This window comes from Pituophis catenifer, unplaced genomic scaffold (assembly GCF_029215685.1).
Source record: "Pituophis catenifer annectens isolate HBS135680 unplaced genomic scaffold, rPitCat1.0.hap2 SCAF_5, whole genome shotgun sequence".
NCBI lineage: Eukaryota > Metazoa > Chordata > Lepidosauria > Squamata > Colubridae > Pituophis > Pituophis catenifer.
This window is the reverse complement of record NW_027256885.1, coordinates 100,931,860-100,948,687: the sequence shown is the minus strand read 5'-3', so window position 1 is coordinate 100,948,687 and position 16,828 is coordinate 100,931,860. Positions and strand designations below refer to the sequence as shown.

At 43.2% G+C, this 16,828-nt stretch overlaps 1 protein-coding gene and 1 long non-coding RNA gene across 5 annotated transcripts in view; one reads left to right on the top strand and one right to left on the bottom strand.

Annotated features, from left to right (window-relative positions):
* Window positions 1-11,632, bottom strand: part of CDV3 (CDV3 homolog) — a 51,690-nt gene extending 40,058 nt beyond the window's left edge. The window contains exon 1 of one of the 3 annotated variants that reach the window (XM_070944406.1): window positions 11,096-11,632. In XM_070944406.1, coding sequence (XP_070800507.1) covers window positions 11,096-11,296 — 201 coding nt within the window. In that variant the 5' untranslated portion in view covers window positions 11,297-11,632. The remainder of the gene's footprint in view (window positions 1-11,095) is intronic. The other 2 variants (XM_070944408.1, XM_070944407.1) reach the window with 2 other exon arrangements.
* A 77-nt stretch (window positions 11,633-11,709) lies between these two features.
* LOC139317378 (uncharacterized) overlaps window positions 11,710-16,828 on the top strand; it is a 122,862-nt gene continuing 117,743 nt past the window's right edge. For both annotated transcript variants that reach the window (XR_011600453.1, XR_011600452.1), the window contains exon 1: window positions 11,710-11,824. This is a non-coding gene — a long non-coding RNA (uncharacterized lncRNA). The remainder of the gene's footprint in view (window positions 11,825-16,828) is intronic.

Sequence of the window (16,828 nt, the reverse complement as noted above, 5' to 3'; positions counted from 1 at the left end):
ACTTTTACATCTTTTTTATGTGGACATTTCTGGAGTTCCTTTTCAAATCTTTTATAATCTGCCAAAATTTTGTGTGTTTGCCTTTTCTTCAAGTTTCTCTTCCTTGTATAGTCCATTATTAAGCCTCTAGCATAGGCCTTCATTGTGTCTCAAAGATTTTGTGTCGATGTGTCTTCTTTTTTATTCTCCTTAAAGAAGAAAGCCAGCTCTCTCTCCATTTTCTGTACAAAGTCTTTCTCTTTTAATATTATATTGTTTAAAGTCTAGATTTTCTTTTCTGTCCTTTCCAAGTGACTGTCACAGGATTGTGGTCTGCCCATATGTTTGTTTCTATTTCTATTTGTTCTATATTCAAAGTTAATTCCATTGTTGTCCATATCATATCTAACCTAGACCAAGATGAATGTCTGTCAGAATAAAAAGTATATTGTCTATTTTCCCCATTTCTATCTCTCCAAGCATTTTTTAAATTTATTTCCTCTGTCATCTTGAAGAAAGATTTTGGTAATATCTTTCTACTATGTCTTACTATTTTGTGTGTTTTATAGTCCAAGTTTTCATCCACTATTCCATTGAAATCACCCATCATACATATGTTATCATATTCCAGTTCAATTATTTTCATATGTAGTTTTCTATAAAAGTCACTTTGGTTGTTGTTTGGAGCATATATTGCTACTAATAGAATTTTCATATTATTATCTTTTATCTCCACCATCAGAATTCTACCTTCTACATCTGCATATATTTGCTCAGCTTGTATTGTATTTTTTTTTTAAATTTGATTTATATGCCGCCCTTCTCCGGAGACTCAGGGCGGCTTACAATGCGTTAAGCAATAGCCTTCATACTTTTGTATATTTATACAAAGTCAGCTTATTGCCCCCATAATCTGGGTCCTCATTTTACCTACCTTAGAAAGGATGGAAGGCTGAGTCAACCTTAAGCCTGGTGAGATTTGAACTTGCAGTAATTGCAGGCAGTAGATGTAAGTGGATGTTAATTAGTCTGCTGAGCCACCAGAGCTCCTTATATATTTCTAGTATATAAAACCACTCCTCTTTTTTTACATTGTGGCAATGATAAAAATGTTTTCCCTAATTTTGGTTGTATCAGTAATTGTTCATATTGCTTTTTAATATGTACTTCTTGTAGACAGATTATGTCAAACTTTAGTTTCTCTAATTTGTGAAAAACCTTTCTTCTTTTGAGAGCTGAGTTAAGTCCATTTATATTTATTGAAATTAATTTTCTTTCTTCCATATTCATACTTTATTGTATGTTATATACTGTAGGTTTTGTTGCTCTAGTTCAGCAGTTCTCAACCTTGGGGTCGCGACCCCTTTGGGGGTCGAATGGCCATTTCGCTGGGGTCGCCAAAGACCTCTCTTGCCCCCCCTTCCCCCCCCACGCCTCCGCTCACCCTCACCCTCTGCGCGTCTGTTGGAGGGCTGCGCCACACTATTGAAAAGAGCGGATCCCAGCGTGCAATGCGGTGCCCCACGCTATTGAAGAGCGCGGATCCCAGCGTGCAACGCGGTGCCCGACGCTATTAAAGGGAGCGGATCCCAGTGTGCAACGCGGTGCCCGACGCTGTTGAAGAGAGTGGAGAGAGGCGTGTGTGCGTTCGTGTGGGTAGAAAAGAGTTCAGGGACTCCCTGCTGCTGCTGCTGCCACCGCCGTCGCTGATATCTGCCACTGCATTAGAAGTTTGGGTGAGTGATTTCAGGGATTCCCTGCTGCCACCGCGCCGCCTGTGTCTGAAGCGGCAAAAGCCGCATGGAAATTTTTTTGCTGGGTGAGCTCAGGGATTCCCTGCTGCCACCGCGCCCCCATTGCCTGAAACGGCAGGAAAATCTTTTGCTGGCTGAGCTCAGGGATTCCCTGCTGCCACTGCGCCCCCATTGCCTGAAACGGCAGGAAAATCTTTTGCTGGCTGAGCTCAGGGATTCCCTGCTGCCACCGCGCCCCCATTGCCTGAAGCGGCAAAAGCCACACAGGAGAAGTTTCGGGGAGTGCCCCCTGAAGCTCCCGTTTCAACCCCTGCCTCTGCCTGCCATAGTCTGAAGCTCCTGTTTTGGGTGCAGGAGAGAAAGCAGGACAGGAAGGGAGAGAGAGAGAAAAGAAAGAATGAAAGAAAAAGAGACAGAAAGAGAAAGAGGGAGAGGAAGGGAGAGACAAGAAAGAGAGGAAAAGAAAGTAAGTGGGGAGAAAGCAGGACAGGAAGAGAGAGAGAGAGAAAAGAAAGAATGAAAGAAAAAGAGACAGAAAGAGAAAGAGGGAGAGGAAGGGAGAGTAAGTCCTTGATTTATGACCAGAATTGAGCCCAAAATTTTGGTTGCTAAGCAAGAGCATTGTTAAGTGAGTTTCACATTGTACTCAATCCATGATCTCTCCTGGTTCTAACAGTCATGTGCAAGTTAGGGAAGAACCATGCCATGTATCATCTTTTGCATTATCAAAGCTATTGTTAAATATTATTTGCATTAGGAAACCAACCCATGACAATGGAACCAAAAGCTAAGAAAAGAAAATATACTGAGGATTTTTTACAGTATGGGTTTACCTCAATAATTACAGCAGGAATTGAGAAACCCCAATGTATTATTTGCTGTGAGGTTCTATCAGCCGAATCCATGAAGCCAAACAAATTAAAACGCCATTTTGATAGCAAGCATCCAAGCTTTGCTGGCAAGGATACCAACTATTTTAGAAGCAAAGCTGATGGACTCAAGAAAGCTAGACTTGACACTTGTGGCAAGTACTACAAACAAAATGAAGCAGCCGTTGAAGCTTCATATTTGGTGGCACACAGAATCACCAAAGCTATGAAACCTCACACCATTGCTGAGGATTTACTGTTGCCAGTGGCCAAAGACATTGTTCGAGTTATGATTGGAGATGAATTTGTTAAGAAATTAAGTCCAATTTCCTTATCTAACGACACTGTCCGCAGAAGAATAGGTGACATGTCTGCTGATATTCTTGAGCAGGTAATCCAGGAAATTAAATCTGCTCCACTTCCAATATTTAGTATCCAGCTTGATGAATCTACAGACATTGCAAACTGTTCAGAGTTATTGGTTTACGTGAGGTATATTAATGATGGCAAGTTTAAAGATGAGTTTCTTTTTTGCAAACCTCTTGAAACGACAACAACTGCACGTGATGTATTTGACACAGTTGGTTCATTTCTGAAAGAGCATAAGATCTCTTGGGAAAATGTTTGTGGTGTTTGTACAGATGGTGCTCCAGCTATGCTAGGATGTCGATCTGGGTTTCAACGTTTGGTACTGAATGAGTCACCAAAAGTCATCAGAACGCACTGTATGATTCATCGGCAAATATTAGCAACGAAGACGCTGCCACAAGAGTTACAAGAAGTAATGAAAAGTGTCATAAGTGCTGTCAATTTTGTAAAGGCGAGCTCTTTAAACAGCTGGCTGTTTTCGCAACTGTGCAACGAGTTGGATGCGCCGAACAATGCTCTGCTATTTCACACTGAAGTGAGATGGTTGTTGAGAGGAAAAGTTTCAAAACGTGTTTTTGAGCTTCGTGATGAACTCAAAATGTTTTTTAATCAGAAAGCAAGACCACAGTTTGAAGCACTTTTCAGCGATAAAAGTGAACTGCAGAAAATAGCTTACTTGGTTGATATCTTTGCCATCTTGAATGAGTTAAATTTATCACTGCAAGGACCAGATGCAACATGCCTCGATTTGTCTGAAAAGATCTGAGCGTTCCAAATGAAACTTCAGCTTTGGCAAAACAAATTGGATGAAAAAAAGATTTACATGCTGCCTACCTTATCTGCTTTCTTTGAGGAACATGACATTGAACCAGACAAAAAGATTACGATGATAATTTCTGTGAAAGAACACTTGCACATGCTTGAAGACGAAGTTTCATAGTACTTTCCAAATCTACCTGACACCCCATTTGCACTTGCCAGAAGCCCATTCACAGTCAAAGTTGAAGATGTTCCTGAGACAGCACAAGAGGAGTTCATTGAACTTATTAACAGCAGTGCAGCGAGAACTGATTTCACTACAATGCCAGTTACAAAATTCTGGATCAAGTGTTTGCAGTCATATCCTGTTCTGTCTGAGACTGTGTTGCGCCTTCTTCTTCCATTTCCAACAACATATCTTTGCGAAATAGGGTTTTCCAGCTTGTTGGTTATCAAGTCTAAATACAGAAGTAGACTTCTTGTGGAAGATGATCTTCGTTGTGCTCTTGCAAAGACTGCTCCAAGAATTTCTGATTTGGTGAGAAAGAAGCAATCTCAACCTTCGCACTGACGTTGGCTTTTTATGCATACTGTTACAAAATGTACCAATGTAGTTTACTGTTGTTGTATTAAAACTGTTATCCATACTACACCATGCTTCAAAACAAAATTTCATTTATTTGTAATTAGAAATAAATATTTCACAATATATAATTACATATTCATTTTGTGATTAATCACTATGCTTTAATTATGTTCAATTTGTAACAATAAAAATACATGGTCCTCGCACTTTTGACCAGTCCTCGAACTTACGACTGTCCTCACATTTTACGTTTTTGCCCTATTTTATCACCATGGTGAAGAGAAGCAGTTGTGAAATGAGTGACATGGTTGTTAAGAATGCTGCACCAGCATAAATGTGAGGATGGTCATAAGTGTGAGGACCAGTCAAAAGTGCGAGGATCTGTCAGAAATGACTTTTTTCAGCCCTCTGAGTAGTCCCTATACACATAGCCATGGCCGCCTGGTCACATGACCAGCTAGCCATGCCCACCCAGTCACATGACCTCCAAGCCACGCCCACCCCTGGTTGTTTTTTTTTAATTTGATTTATATGCCGCCCTTCTCCGGAGACTCAGGGCGGCTTACAATGCGTTAAGCAATAGCCTTCATTCTTTTGTATATTTTATACAAAGTCAGCTTATTGCCCCCACAAACTGGGTCATTTCACCTACCTTAGAAAGGATGGAAGGCTGAGTCAACCTTGAGCCTTGGAGAGATTCGAACCAGCAGAAATTGCAGGCAGTTGTGCTAATAACAGGGTGCACTAAACCACTGTACTATCAAGGCTCTCTGGTTGGGGGTCACCACAACATGAGGAACTGTATTAATGGGTCACGGCATTAGGAAGGTTGAGAACCACTGCTCTAGTTGATCTTACTTCACGTTGTTCCTGATATTCCACAATCCCTCCTACTGCACCTTCAGCTGCTTCAATCATTGCCAACTCCTCTTCTCGAAATTCTACTGGCACAACTGTTGTTTGAGTCTCCATTTCCGTTTCCATCCCCTTCTCTTTGAGAAATTCTTCATAGAATACCTTCGCTTTGTCAATTGTATCCAATCTATATCTTTGAATTTGCCACGTTAAGACTAACCCTTCTGGTACCAACCATCTGTAATTTACACCTTTTTGAAGTAATATTTTGGTCAGAAAGTGGTATTCTCTTCTCATCTCTCTCACTTTTCTTGGTATTTGTTTCAAAACCACAACTTCTTTCTCCTTATATTTCAAAGTTTTTTCTCTGACAATCTGAAGTATTTGTGCTTTAATTGACTTCTTAGTGAATCTTATATGTACTTCTCATGGTAATTTGTTACGCATTGCATATCTAGTATACACTCAACATATCTCATCCACACCATTCATCATCTTCTCCTTAGTAATTTCTAACGCTTCAGCCAGTATTTCTATCATAATTTCTGCCAGGTTCTCTCCCTTTTCTTCTTCCACATTTTGAAATCTAAGATAAAATTCTGATTTGTCCATCTCCCATCCAATTAGTCCACTCCTATCTCGTTCAACTTCTCCCAATCTATTATCAATATCTTTGATTTTTTTCCTCTTTTTGCTCATCTTTTTTCTCAAGCTTTTGCAGTCTCTCTTCATATTTCAACATCATTTGTTGAGTGCTTGCCACTTTTTCATCTGTCTTAAGTAGTCGTTGTTCCATCCTTTGTACTGTTTGGAGAATCATCTGTATCAACATATCTTTCTCTTTTTCCTTTTCTTTCTCTCTCTCCTGCTGAAGCATCGCCTGGATTGATCGCTGTCCTCCAGATGGTGACGAAGAAGGCGTGGTAGAAGAAGATCCCACTGTCGCTACTTTTCTACTCATTCTGTCCAATAGTCAGCAAAGACCAAAGCCAAACAAAAAAAGTAACAAAAAAAGTAAAAAAGAAGAAAAAGGAAGAAAAAGAAAAAATAAATCAATTCTTCAGGTTCTTCAAAACCCTAATCCACAAGAGGGAAGTAATAAAAAATAAAAAATCAAAGACCAATCTTCAGGCTCTTGAGCGCCTTAATCCAATTCAGATTGTAAAAATAGCAAAAAAGGAAAATCCATTAGACACATTTATGCAAGGAAAGCATACAGAGAGATTTAACTTAACCAAAACAGGAAAATATAATAAAAGTCAAAAGAAGTTCCAATTTCTTCTGCAATGTTTCTGGACTCCTACTTCTAGTAAATCCACAAAGAACACCTGGGTAAACAATGCAGATAGTGCCAACTTCCTCAGATGTTCTCACAACAATCTTATCAACCAGGAGATTCAGAGTCCTTGAGTTATAATAACAATGTTATTCTCAACTTGCTACTTGTATAAAAACAAGTAACAAAGTTTCTTTTCCAGCAGATGGCAGTATTACACTCTCTCCTGTCTTTCCTGCAATTTATAGTTCAAAGCTTCTTTGTCAGTAAAATAGTAAATATAAAATTTAAACAATCTTCAAAAAGAGAAAAGAAAAAACTTCAATCTCGAAAGAAAAATTATTTTAAAAAGAAAAGGCACAAAGGTTTGCCAATATTAGACTCTTAGCTTATCCATCTCTTTCAGTCCAGTCCCGGTCAATAGTAAAACAAAACTTTTAAGATCCATCAAATTAAATATTTTGGGTAAAAAAACAACTCCTCCCAATTAGATTCGCTGCTTAATTTCTTGTAACCTCCAATTCTCATGTCATTTACATCAGGGTGTTCTTTATATTGCTTTAAATTAAAGCTCTCTCACCGCATCGGCTCACTCTCCTTCTATTTCTCTTCCGGAGCTGTCCCAACTTCAGCAGCCATGATGGCTGCCACCCCGCTGCGAGAAAAAGGGCTTCTCCTGGATCAACCAGGGACTTTGCGGTGTCCCTGGGATCATCAGGATGTGCCCTCCACTATCACAGTCAAAACAAGACTGTGAGGTCCAAAATGGACCATCCAGCAGCGGGGCTTTCGGCGGCGATCCTGGAGGACCAAAATCCTCCGACTGTTCCGTCACAATGTCAAGCTCCTCCCCCCGGTACCTGTGCATTTTGTTTTTCTTCCCTAAATGTAGAACCTTGCTAAGAGTGTTAGACTATAAACCTCACTAATGACAATGATTGAGTTCACACAAGGTAAGTTGAAAGCAAATGAACCATGGATTAACTTGATATATGAACTCAAATGCAATGAAGTCCAAGTTTGTTTAAAGTGAAAAACAAATACATCAGTGTCATTTGGGGGAATCCTGAAGAAATTGCCTAGCCCCAAACTTAAGCTCCTGATAAAAAAGCAACCTAATCCCCCCCTCCAAAGAATAAATTAAACAATTGGGGAGAATTAACTAAAGGGGAAAAAGGTAAAAATTCATGCACTGCTTGGAAAAACCTCTGACATTTTTGTCCCTCTTTCATAATATTAGCCCATAGGGTTATCCGCTGACATGAGACATTCCACAGACTCAAATTACTTCCACTGTGATGTATGCAGTTAAACTATGGATTTCATTTGTGTTTGTACTGCTGTACTTCCCCAAAAATAAGCCCTAGCCTGATTTTCACGCATGTGCCTAATAAGTCCTACCCCAAAAATAATTCCTAGTTAAGACCTGCCCACTTCATCCCACCACCTGGTTGTTTGGCACACCAGTGCTGCCGCAAGGTCAGGTGAGGCAGGTGGTGGAAGGGGTGGCGCTGACCCACACGCCCGGCACCTGTGCACCTCAGGACCCCAGCAGCCAGGCCACCTACGACCCAATACTTGCCTCGCGGTGGCAGCACTAATAGTCCTGTCCAGCAGGAGCCCACGTGGCCACCGGCCCACTTCTGCTTGCTCGGCTGCAACCAAGCAGGAGGCACACAGAGAGGTTGGGTCAGATCGCTCTGTCTCTCCCCCTTCCTTCATGCAGTGATGGCTGGTCCCCACTTTCTGACCGGCCTGCATCAGTCCTAGTCTCCATTCTGGAAATGGTAGCCCCTTTTTCTGTCACTTCTCCAATCGATGTTGTGTTCCTTTGTATGGAAGGATGCTAAGCTCCGAGAAAACTAGGCCACCTGGAGCTGGGTGAGGAAGGGCAGGCTCCCCTTCCCTGATGGTTCTGCAAAGCCCTTGAGGTTTTGCGTGGAGGAGCAGATCGCTTCTCACAGGGTTGGCCTCGGGATGGCAAACAGAAGAACTTTGCTCTTTTTCTCCAGGGCCTTTGAAATCCCCTCCTCACTTTTCTGCCTTAAAATCCAGAGCACACACGTTTTCCTGATCAGCTGAGGACATGGTAGGAGGAACACAACACCAGTTGGAGAAGCAGCAGAAAAGGGGGCTGTCATTTCCAGAATGGAGACACCGGGCGATGCAGGCTGGTGAGAAAGCGGGGACTGGCAATCGCTGCATGGTGGAAGTAAGGGAGGGAGGGAGGGCAATCCGAACCATCTGTGTGTGTGTGTAAGAGAGAGGGGGGGAGCACATCGCCACCAGCCATGATATAACTCTCTGAGGTTGGATCAGATCTCTCTCGCGCTGCAGTGGTGGTGGCGATGCTTCGGTGCCTGGCCGGCCAGGATGGCCCCCTTGTCACTCAGCCACTTTCCCTCTTTTTTCTTCCCACTCCTACTCCTCCTTCCCTTGCTCTGCTTTTGGTCTCTCCATTGCAGCGCAACACCCGGGATCCACTTTGACAGTGGTGGGGTTTGGGGGATGGTCAATCCCCATTTGTGGCGTGGCTGCTGACCACAGTGGCGGGGAAGGCGGAAGGCAATCATGCCCACCAGACCAGCCTGGGATTGGGTGGGAAACCAGACCAGCCAGGGATGGGGTGGGGTGGGAAACCGAGTGGCACTGAAAACAGCTGAAAGTGTTGCGTTCAAGCCCTGGAAGATTGTTTGAAAGGGACAGCATTGCCTGCAAGTCTTGTTACTGGGAGAGGCTGCGTGTTCCTTCTAAGCACACACTTCCAACAATCTTCCAGGGCTTGATTACACAAAGGCAATTTGCTCTGGAAGGGAAGTGGGGAAGAAGTTTCTGGCGGTCCCGCCCAGCAGTCAAAACTTCAATGCCACACTTTCAGCTGTTTTTGGCGCTGCTCGGTTCCCCACCCCATCCCTGCCTGCTCAATGCTATGCCGTGCAATGCAAGCCATGCAAAGCAACTGGAGGCCTCGGAGGTCCACGCCAAGCAGGAGCAGCCCAGCCGAGAGCAGCACATACACGAGGGCAAAGAGCCCCCATGAGGCCAGCAGCAGTAGGTGCCACTGCTGGTACGGGATGTGGGTTGGTCGGCGGAGGCTGTAGAGGCCTCCAGCCTTGCAATCCTGCACAGGGAAGGCGAAGGTTTGCTCCGGAGCTGTGGCAGAGCATTGCACTGGGAGGCCTCTACCCTGGGGATCCTGTGCACCCCCCCATCCAGGATCGTCCCTGGAGCCAAGATGGTCAGGGTGGGTTGCTTTGCATGGCTTGCATTGCACAGCATACTGGTAGCATTGAGTTGCATGTCTTGTTCGCCTTTCCAGCTCAGGAGTGCAGGCCAAGGGCTCGGTGGCCATGGAAGATGGGGTCTTGGGGTGCAAAGGATGAAGGGGCAATCTCTTCTCTCCTCTGTCCCACTGCAGGGCCACCACGGAGCTCCTGCCTGCCAAAACCGCACAGGGCAGGGGAGGGGTGCATCCCGAAGGTGACGGCAGGCGAGGTGGCATGGCTCCACCGGCAAAGGGGCCCTGGCAGGTCAGCGATGGTGGAGGCTCCGGAGCTCTGTTATCGGCTAGAGGCCTTCAGGAAAGCCTTGCTGGCTGCAGAAGAGATGGGCCGTGGTGTGCGATGCCTGGCTGCAACTATCTGAAGCCAAAGCAGTTCCTGAAGGCCTCTGACAGCGAAAAGGAGGCGGGGGGGCAATGCGCGCAAGTGAGGTGAGTCAGTGGACATACCCCCTCCCCCCCAAAAATAAGACCTGGTGCCTTTTTTGGTGGCAACAAAAAATTATAAGACAGGATCTTATTTTCAGGGAAACCTGGTAACTTGGGTGCTTTCAAAAAGACTGGACTCTCTCATGGTATGGAGACAGCTTCTCAGGAGGTATATCTCTTGTGGCCATCAAAAGCCTTGCTTCCTTCATAATTTATTCACCTGGGGATGTCTCAAAAATTAATATATTGTTTTAAGGTTACAGCACCATAAAGCTTGAAAACTAGTGCCATACAGAAACAGAATGCTGGACTAAATTTTTTCTAACCCAATGGGGTAGTTCATACATAAAAACTAAATATGAAAACATTACTTTTTGAGCTACTTAATGCATACAATGCAGTGAGTGCACTGTGATACACTTACATTCTTCAGTAGCTGCTTTTGGAGTGAGCCAATAAAAATCATACCTGTGTACCACTGTGTACCACCACTCTCATACTGCCTCAACAGCAAAATACTGTTGCCCAAAGCAGAAACTGAGAAAATCGTTTCTTCCTGTGCTCCCAAAGCTCTGGCAAGGCAAGCCTATGCAGTAAGACGCAGGGTTCAAACGGAGGAGTGAGTACCTGGTGGGAAATTTGAGACAAACTTGGACAAGGAAGACGTCGTTTCCCGTTTTGGCACCAAAAGTCGCCCCACACAACAGCCCATTTCCTAACAGCATGGATTCTCATGGACCCTACCCTCGGCCTTATAAGTGAATAAAGATAAACAGGTTTCCAACGCTTGGAAGCCCAAGATGGGCTGGCTGGACTGTAGCGACGCCCTCTACCGACAGGAAGCAGTCAAGGGAAAGTTTCCTCCTCTGCCACCAGTTCCGGGCCAACTCGAGCCAATAACTCACCCAGTTCTTCCTCGTCGCTCTTCGGTCTCCTTACCTTTTTTGCTGCCTTAGCAGTGTTGGTGGCCGGGTGGGAATTAGAGGCGTCTCTATGAGCCCCTTCTGTTTGCCGGGTTCCCCTAGTGACACACGCGGTGGAAGAAGCCGCGGCAGTGGCACTTCCCCGGCTGTTTCTCCGTTTCTTTTTGTCTCGCTTCGCGAAAAAGTCATCTAAGCTCCTCTCCTCGGTTTCAGCCATGACGGTGGCGGCTGTAGCTCCTCCTCGCACTCCGGTTCAGACCGGTTAGGACTGATGGACTGACCAGGCGCGTCTCCCTCGCAAGGACAGTTTAGAAGGGCGGGGAGAGGTAGCTTCCCCTTAAGTGAAAATTTGGCGGCACCCAACAGCCTCGCGTGCGCCTTACGTTCGTCTGATCCCCGCCGATCCCGTTCTAGCGGGACACAGAAAGTTCAAGCTTAAACTGTTGCTGCCCGCACGCCTTCCCTCCTGCTCCTGCCTCGGTGTAGTCCGTGTAGTTCGAAGAAGAGCTTCAGCTCCCAACGTTGGTGGCCACCACTTGTCACAGCCGAAGGCGAAGGTTGGGAAGAAGATGCGCCGTCAAGAAGCAGAGATTTTCTAACGTGGCTCTCAAAGCGACGCCTTTTTGGGCATCGGAGTGGAAAGGAGGGAGAGCGCATGCACTTGTCTTTCCGCCGACCAACCCGCTGAAAGAAGTCTTGGAGCCAATCAGAAGGCGCGGAAGGGAATGGACGTTCGCGTAGTAAAGTGAGTACCGGCAGCAGTGAACGTCAGGAATGGAATGCGCTGGTGTGCATGCGTGGGGGAGCGGGGGGGCGGCGGCGGCAGAATTTTGAGAAGTGATTCGTTACCGTGAAGTGGTCGAGTTGGTCGGGCGGAAAAAGTCTACGCAATTTGACTTTGCTTCTAGCGGCTTCTCCGAAGTGTGGACAGGAAGGGTCATGGAAGTTCGGGGTATGATATTGGAGGAATCTCCAATTATCTTCTTGACCTAAGTTTGGAGCTGTCTGTAGTCAAAGAGGAAGAGTCCTTCTAGTTGCTATTCCTCGTGTTTGTTCTCATTTCTGTATCCCACAGGAAAAGTTCCCTTTAGAATTACGAGCAAAATAGATGAAAAGGTTTTACTCCAAATTATTTATTTATTTATTTATTTTTATTTATTTATTAATTAAATTTATATACCGCCCTACTCCAGAGGGACTCAGGGCGGTGAACAGCCAAAAGATAAAATACACATAGTACAAACGTTAAAAAAAACCGTTTAAAATACATTAGCAGTTTTAAGGTCATTACAGTGCACAGCAATGAAGCTAGAACATTGAGATCCTATCATGATTAGTTTAGTTGTTCCATGTATTGCCATGTTTAATGCAATTATTTATTTATTTATTTTTATTTATTTTTGTCGGGTACGTATTAGATAATATAAGTATAAGCATGAATTGAATACATAAAATGAATACAAATAAAGGGAACATTAGGACAGGGACAGTAGGCACACTGGTGCTCTTATGCACACCCCTAACAGACCTCTTAGGATTGGGGTGAGGTTAAAGTAGGATGTCAGAGGAAAGGCCTCTGAGCATTTTCTCTGCGGGAGCCCCGACCCTCTGGAATGGATTGCCCACCGAGCTCAGGACAGCCCCCGACCTTTCCTTCCCTCGCGAGCTGAAGACGTGGCTCTTCCGTCAACTTAACTTGTTGTGGATTTAATAAGACAAACACAACTTTTGGGTTGATCAGAGACAGATTTTATATATTGCGCAATAGGTTCAAGGCTCTGTACATGAAGCGTTGAACAAAGACAGGAATTAGGTACAATGGTTTTATACCCTTCTAGACAAAGGATTCTTTTGAAGTCAGCATTTCATATGGTCCTATACATTTATCAATTTTAATTGACATTACAGAGTTTCTTTGCAAAACAATCATAATTCTTTTTGTAGATTACTGAAGCATCTCTTTTATCTTTTAACGATGGACAACTTTTAACTCATGTGGATCCCCTTGACCTAACCAACCCTTAAGATGTATGTCATTAGAATGTTCCTTTCTTCTGACAACTTAGAGGCCTCCTAGAGGAACCAAAAGGACCTTGGCTGAGTTTGTACTCTTTCCAGCCGGATGCATTGCTTTTTAGAATAGACTGAATAGAAAGTTATCCAGTGGTCATCCATCAGAGCCTTCTTCATTACATTATTCCCCCCTCTGAAAGTTTTTCAATGCAGAAACTTTCACTATTCTCATATAAGTTTAACTTCTGAGTATACAAGATTCCAATAAACAAATAAAAGTAAAGGATAGGTAGTTCTTGTTTTTCTACTCTCTTGATTCTTGGGGAGATTCTCTACCTTTTTCTACAGGTTCCATTTCCTCATATGGGTCTGCCTCAGAATCTTTATGTTCTTCCACAGGATATGGACCAAGTTGATTAAGAAAACGTTCTATCAAAGCTAGTTCCTTTTCAACTTGAATCTCCTTTACTGCTCTTATTTATAGATGTTTCAGCATAGGGATTGCACAAGGAATAAAAGCTAGGCCTGCCACAGCCATATTAATTCACCCGGATCCAGGCAACCAAGAAAACCACATGTCAGTTGTTTATAACCTCTGACCTATCTTGGAAGCCCTATCCTGCAATTCCTTGGCAATTTCTCTGACCACACCTGATTTGTTACATGTTCCTGTCCAGTTTGTTGGTAAACACAAATATGCATCCTTTCCACATAAGAAGATTTATGGAAAAGGCATGCACTCAGTAGTTCCTTGCATTAGTCCAGACCCCTAAGTCCCTGCCACAAACATTTCTGCCAGTGGTTGCAATGGGACTTCCAGTGAGAGGTCCTTCTGTTTATCTCTGAGAATTGGTCCTTCAAAAAACATATCGAGAGGTAGTATTTCCAGGTGGAAAAAGGATACACAAATCTAATTTGGACTTCAAGTTGAACCAGAGTGGAAATTCTGAAGGTTGAAATGGTCTTGGACAGATTCCATCCATCCCACTTTCCCTTCTGAAAGTTTATTTCTGGTAGCCTTTGTTCTAACCCAAAGTTGTGGTTTGACAGGAACAGCATGATAAGATGTAGGGCTAGTAGATAAACATAACCAGCATTTCTGACCTAGGGTAGGGTCATACTGTTTAACAAGATCTTGACTTTATTCCAAAATCCGTGATATATAGTCTCCTCTATGCAATTGTTGTAGAGGCCCATTTTCCTTATCTATTCCCCCCTCAGCTGGGAATGTCAATAGTGCAACCTTAGGTGGTGGAGTTGACTTAGGTCTAAGGTAACGACCTCGTGCATATACAATGCGTTCTTGGCGTGAGTGAACTTGACCTAAAGTGTCTCCACTTGGGGAATCAATGTTCATCTTATGTTCACTTGAGAGTCCTAGTGCGAATAATGTCCAAAGCCATAAGCAAATCATAATCAACTATGGTATGAAGCTCACTACGTCAGGGAAAGGGTTAGTGGTGCATGTGGTTTGGGAAACAGGAGTAGCAAGAAAAATCCTAGGTCTACCACAAAAACGTTCCTTATATATGTAAAACAAAATTACTAGCAAAATTAGAAAAACAAGTACCCACAAAACGTACTTCCAAACTTCTAATAACATTAGCATGTGTAAGAAAGTGTTATATTAAAGCTAATAATATGTATATGTACAATGTGAAGGCAGTTGTCCTCTTTACAAATCTTCCGCCGTGCGTAGAGAATCAGCTTCCGGAGTGATTCAGCAAGGCTGATGGTCACCTGGTATCAGTCTCATCCAGTGGATCCAGGATTGTCCTCCTAAGATCTTAAAAACACAATTACAAAACCAATACATCTGGGCGAGTGCGCAAAGGAATCTGAGCAGTTGTAGTCCTTTTCCAGTTGGGAAACAGCATAGGCAACCACTGAATCCTAAGAAAGAAAAAAATACAAAAATAGTCCAGATGATGAAGAATGCTATTCCCACTGGTGGCTGGATCCTTTGGATCATCAACTTCACTGGATTTCCTTGATGAGATTGAGCCCGTTCACTTGGGGTCTAACTTCCGTCCAGTTTGGATTAACATGCAATCATCGTGGTGGAATTTGTGGACTGGAAACTTCAAAGGTGGTGTTTGGGCTAATAGTCCTTGTTTCCTAAAAACTTCAAAATATCTGGACAGGTTATACACATATTGTTTCAATACTTTGTCTCTAGTTTCCAAGGAAGTAATGCATATGCTTCCTGTAGTGAAAACTACTTCAAACAACAGTTCATATGATGATAATCTGTCTAGGTTGGGTAAAACTCTTGACACCACTGTTGCTGTAGCATTACTGCAGATAAAAGCTGCAACCCACCCTGTGAGGTGGTTCACTATGACCAATAAATATTTTACACTCCCCACTTTTGGTAATTCTGTAAAATCCACATGAATACATTGAAATGATCTTAAAGCCATTTGTTGTTTTCTGACAGCATGTTCATTCACCTTTTTACAAACCAAACATTTGTTTATAATTGATGTTACTAAAGGATATATCCCAATACAATCATAGCTTAGTTTAAAAGTTCATGTACAATAGCTTGAAGTCCCCAATGACTCCACCCATATTTTGCCAAATGATGTCCAGAGACTAAGGGTTACAATGCATTAAGCAATAGCCGTCATAAAGTCAGCTTATTGCCCCCCACAAACTGGGTCCTCAATTCACCCACCTTAGAAAGGATGGAAGGCTGAGTCAACCTTGAGCCTGGTGAGATTCGAATTTACAGTAATTGCAGACAGCTGGTGTTAAATTACAATGCATTTATCCACTGAGCTATCCAGGCTCCCTGTCCATAGAGCTTAATTTAATGAATACAATTCAAAGGTTTGAGCAGACCAATTTCGAGGCAATTTGTCTCCAGGGGGTGTCCCTCCAAATCAGGTCTTGTTTTTGTATGGAGACCAATTATTTCAACACCATAATGTTCTCATCCAAGGTGATCCATTGATCTGGTGTTGGTTAAGAACTGTGCTTGATTCAAATTGAGAACTGTAGTTTAAAATCAAATCTGTGTTGCATTAAAATTGTTTTATTTTTGTTTAGAATTTTGAATCAGATAACCACCACTGAAGGATAGTTCTGACTTGATGTGGGGTGTTTACAATGAGGGCTCCCTCCAAAGGTCAATTGCCTACTTTCTGAGCCAACACCCCTCGTGCAATTCAATTTATATGTGTGTGTGTGTGTCTACAAAGAGACCGAATGGCTTTTCCAAATTTGGCAAACCCAATACAGGAGCCCTGGTTAAAGCCTGTTTCAAATTTTCAAGGCTTCCTCTTTCATGTCCCTCCCAGTTCAAACTCCAAGATCCAGATTCAATTAATTTTGCATAGAATTGTCTTAATTCTTGCTTGTTTACAGATGGAGGCGGAGACGCTACCCCTCCTTTCTATCAGGAGTGATTTTTGTTTACTACTCCTGTTGGGGGAAAAAAAGTCTTTCCCTTTAAAGATTGCTGAAAGGCAGAGCTTTCCCCGTCCTGAATTCAAAACTCCTGGAATTAGTTTTTCCTTTTGTTGTGGAAATTAAGGTGGCGTCTCAGTTTCTTAATGGCCCATTGGTAAAGGTGGGGGCTGAACTCTGCCTGAGTTTCTGCCTATTTTCTTTAGGGGAATTTTCTTGTGCTTTTTAATATTGAGCTTCTCAAATCTTCCAACACTCCCTTCACTGATTAAGTGTATTCAGATGCTTTGTTCACTTAATCTGATCTCTGTCAACGAAAAAC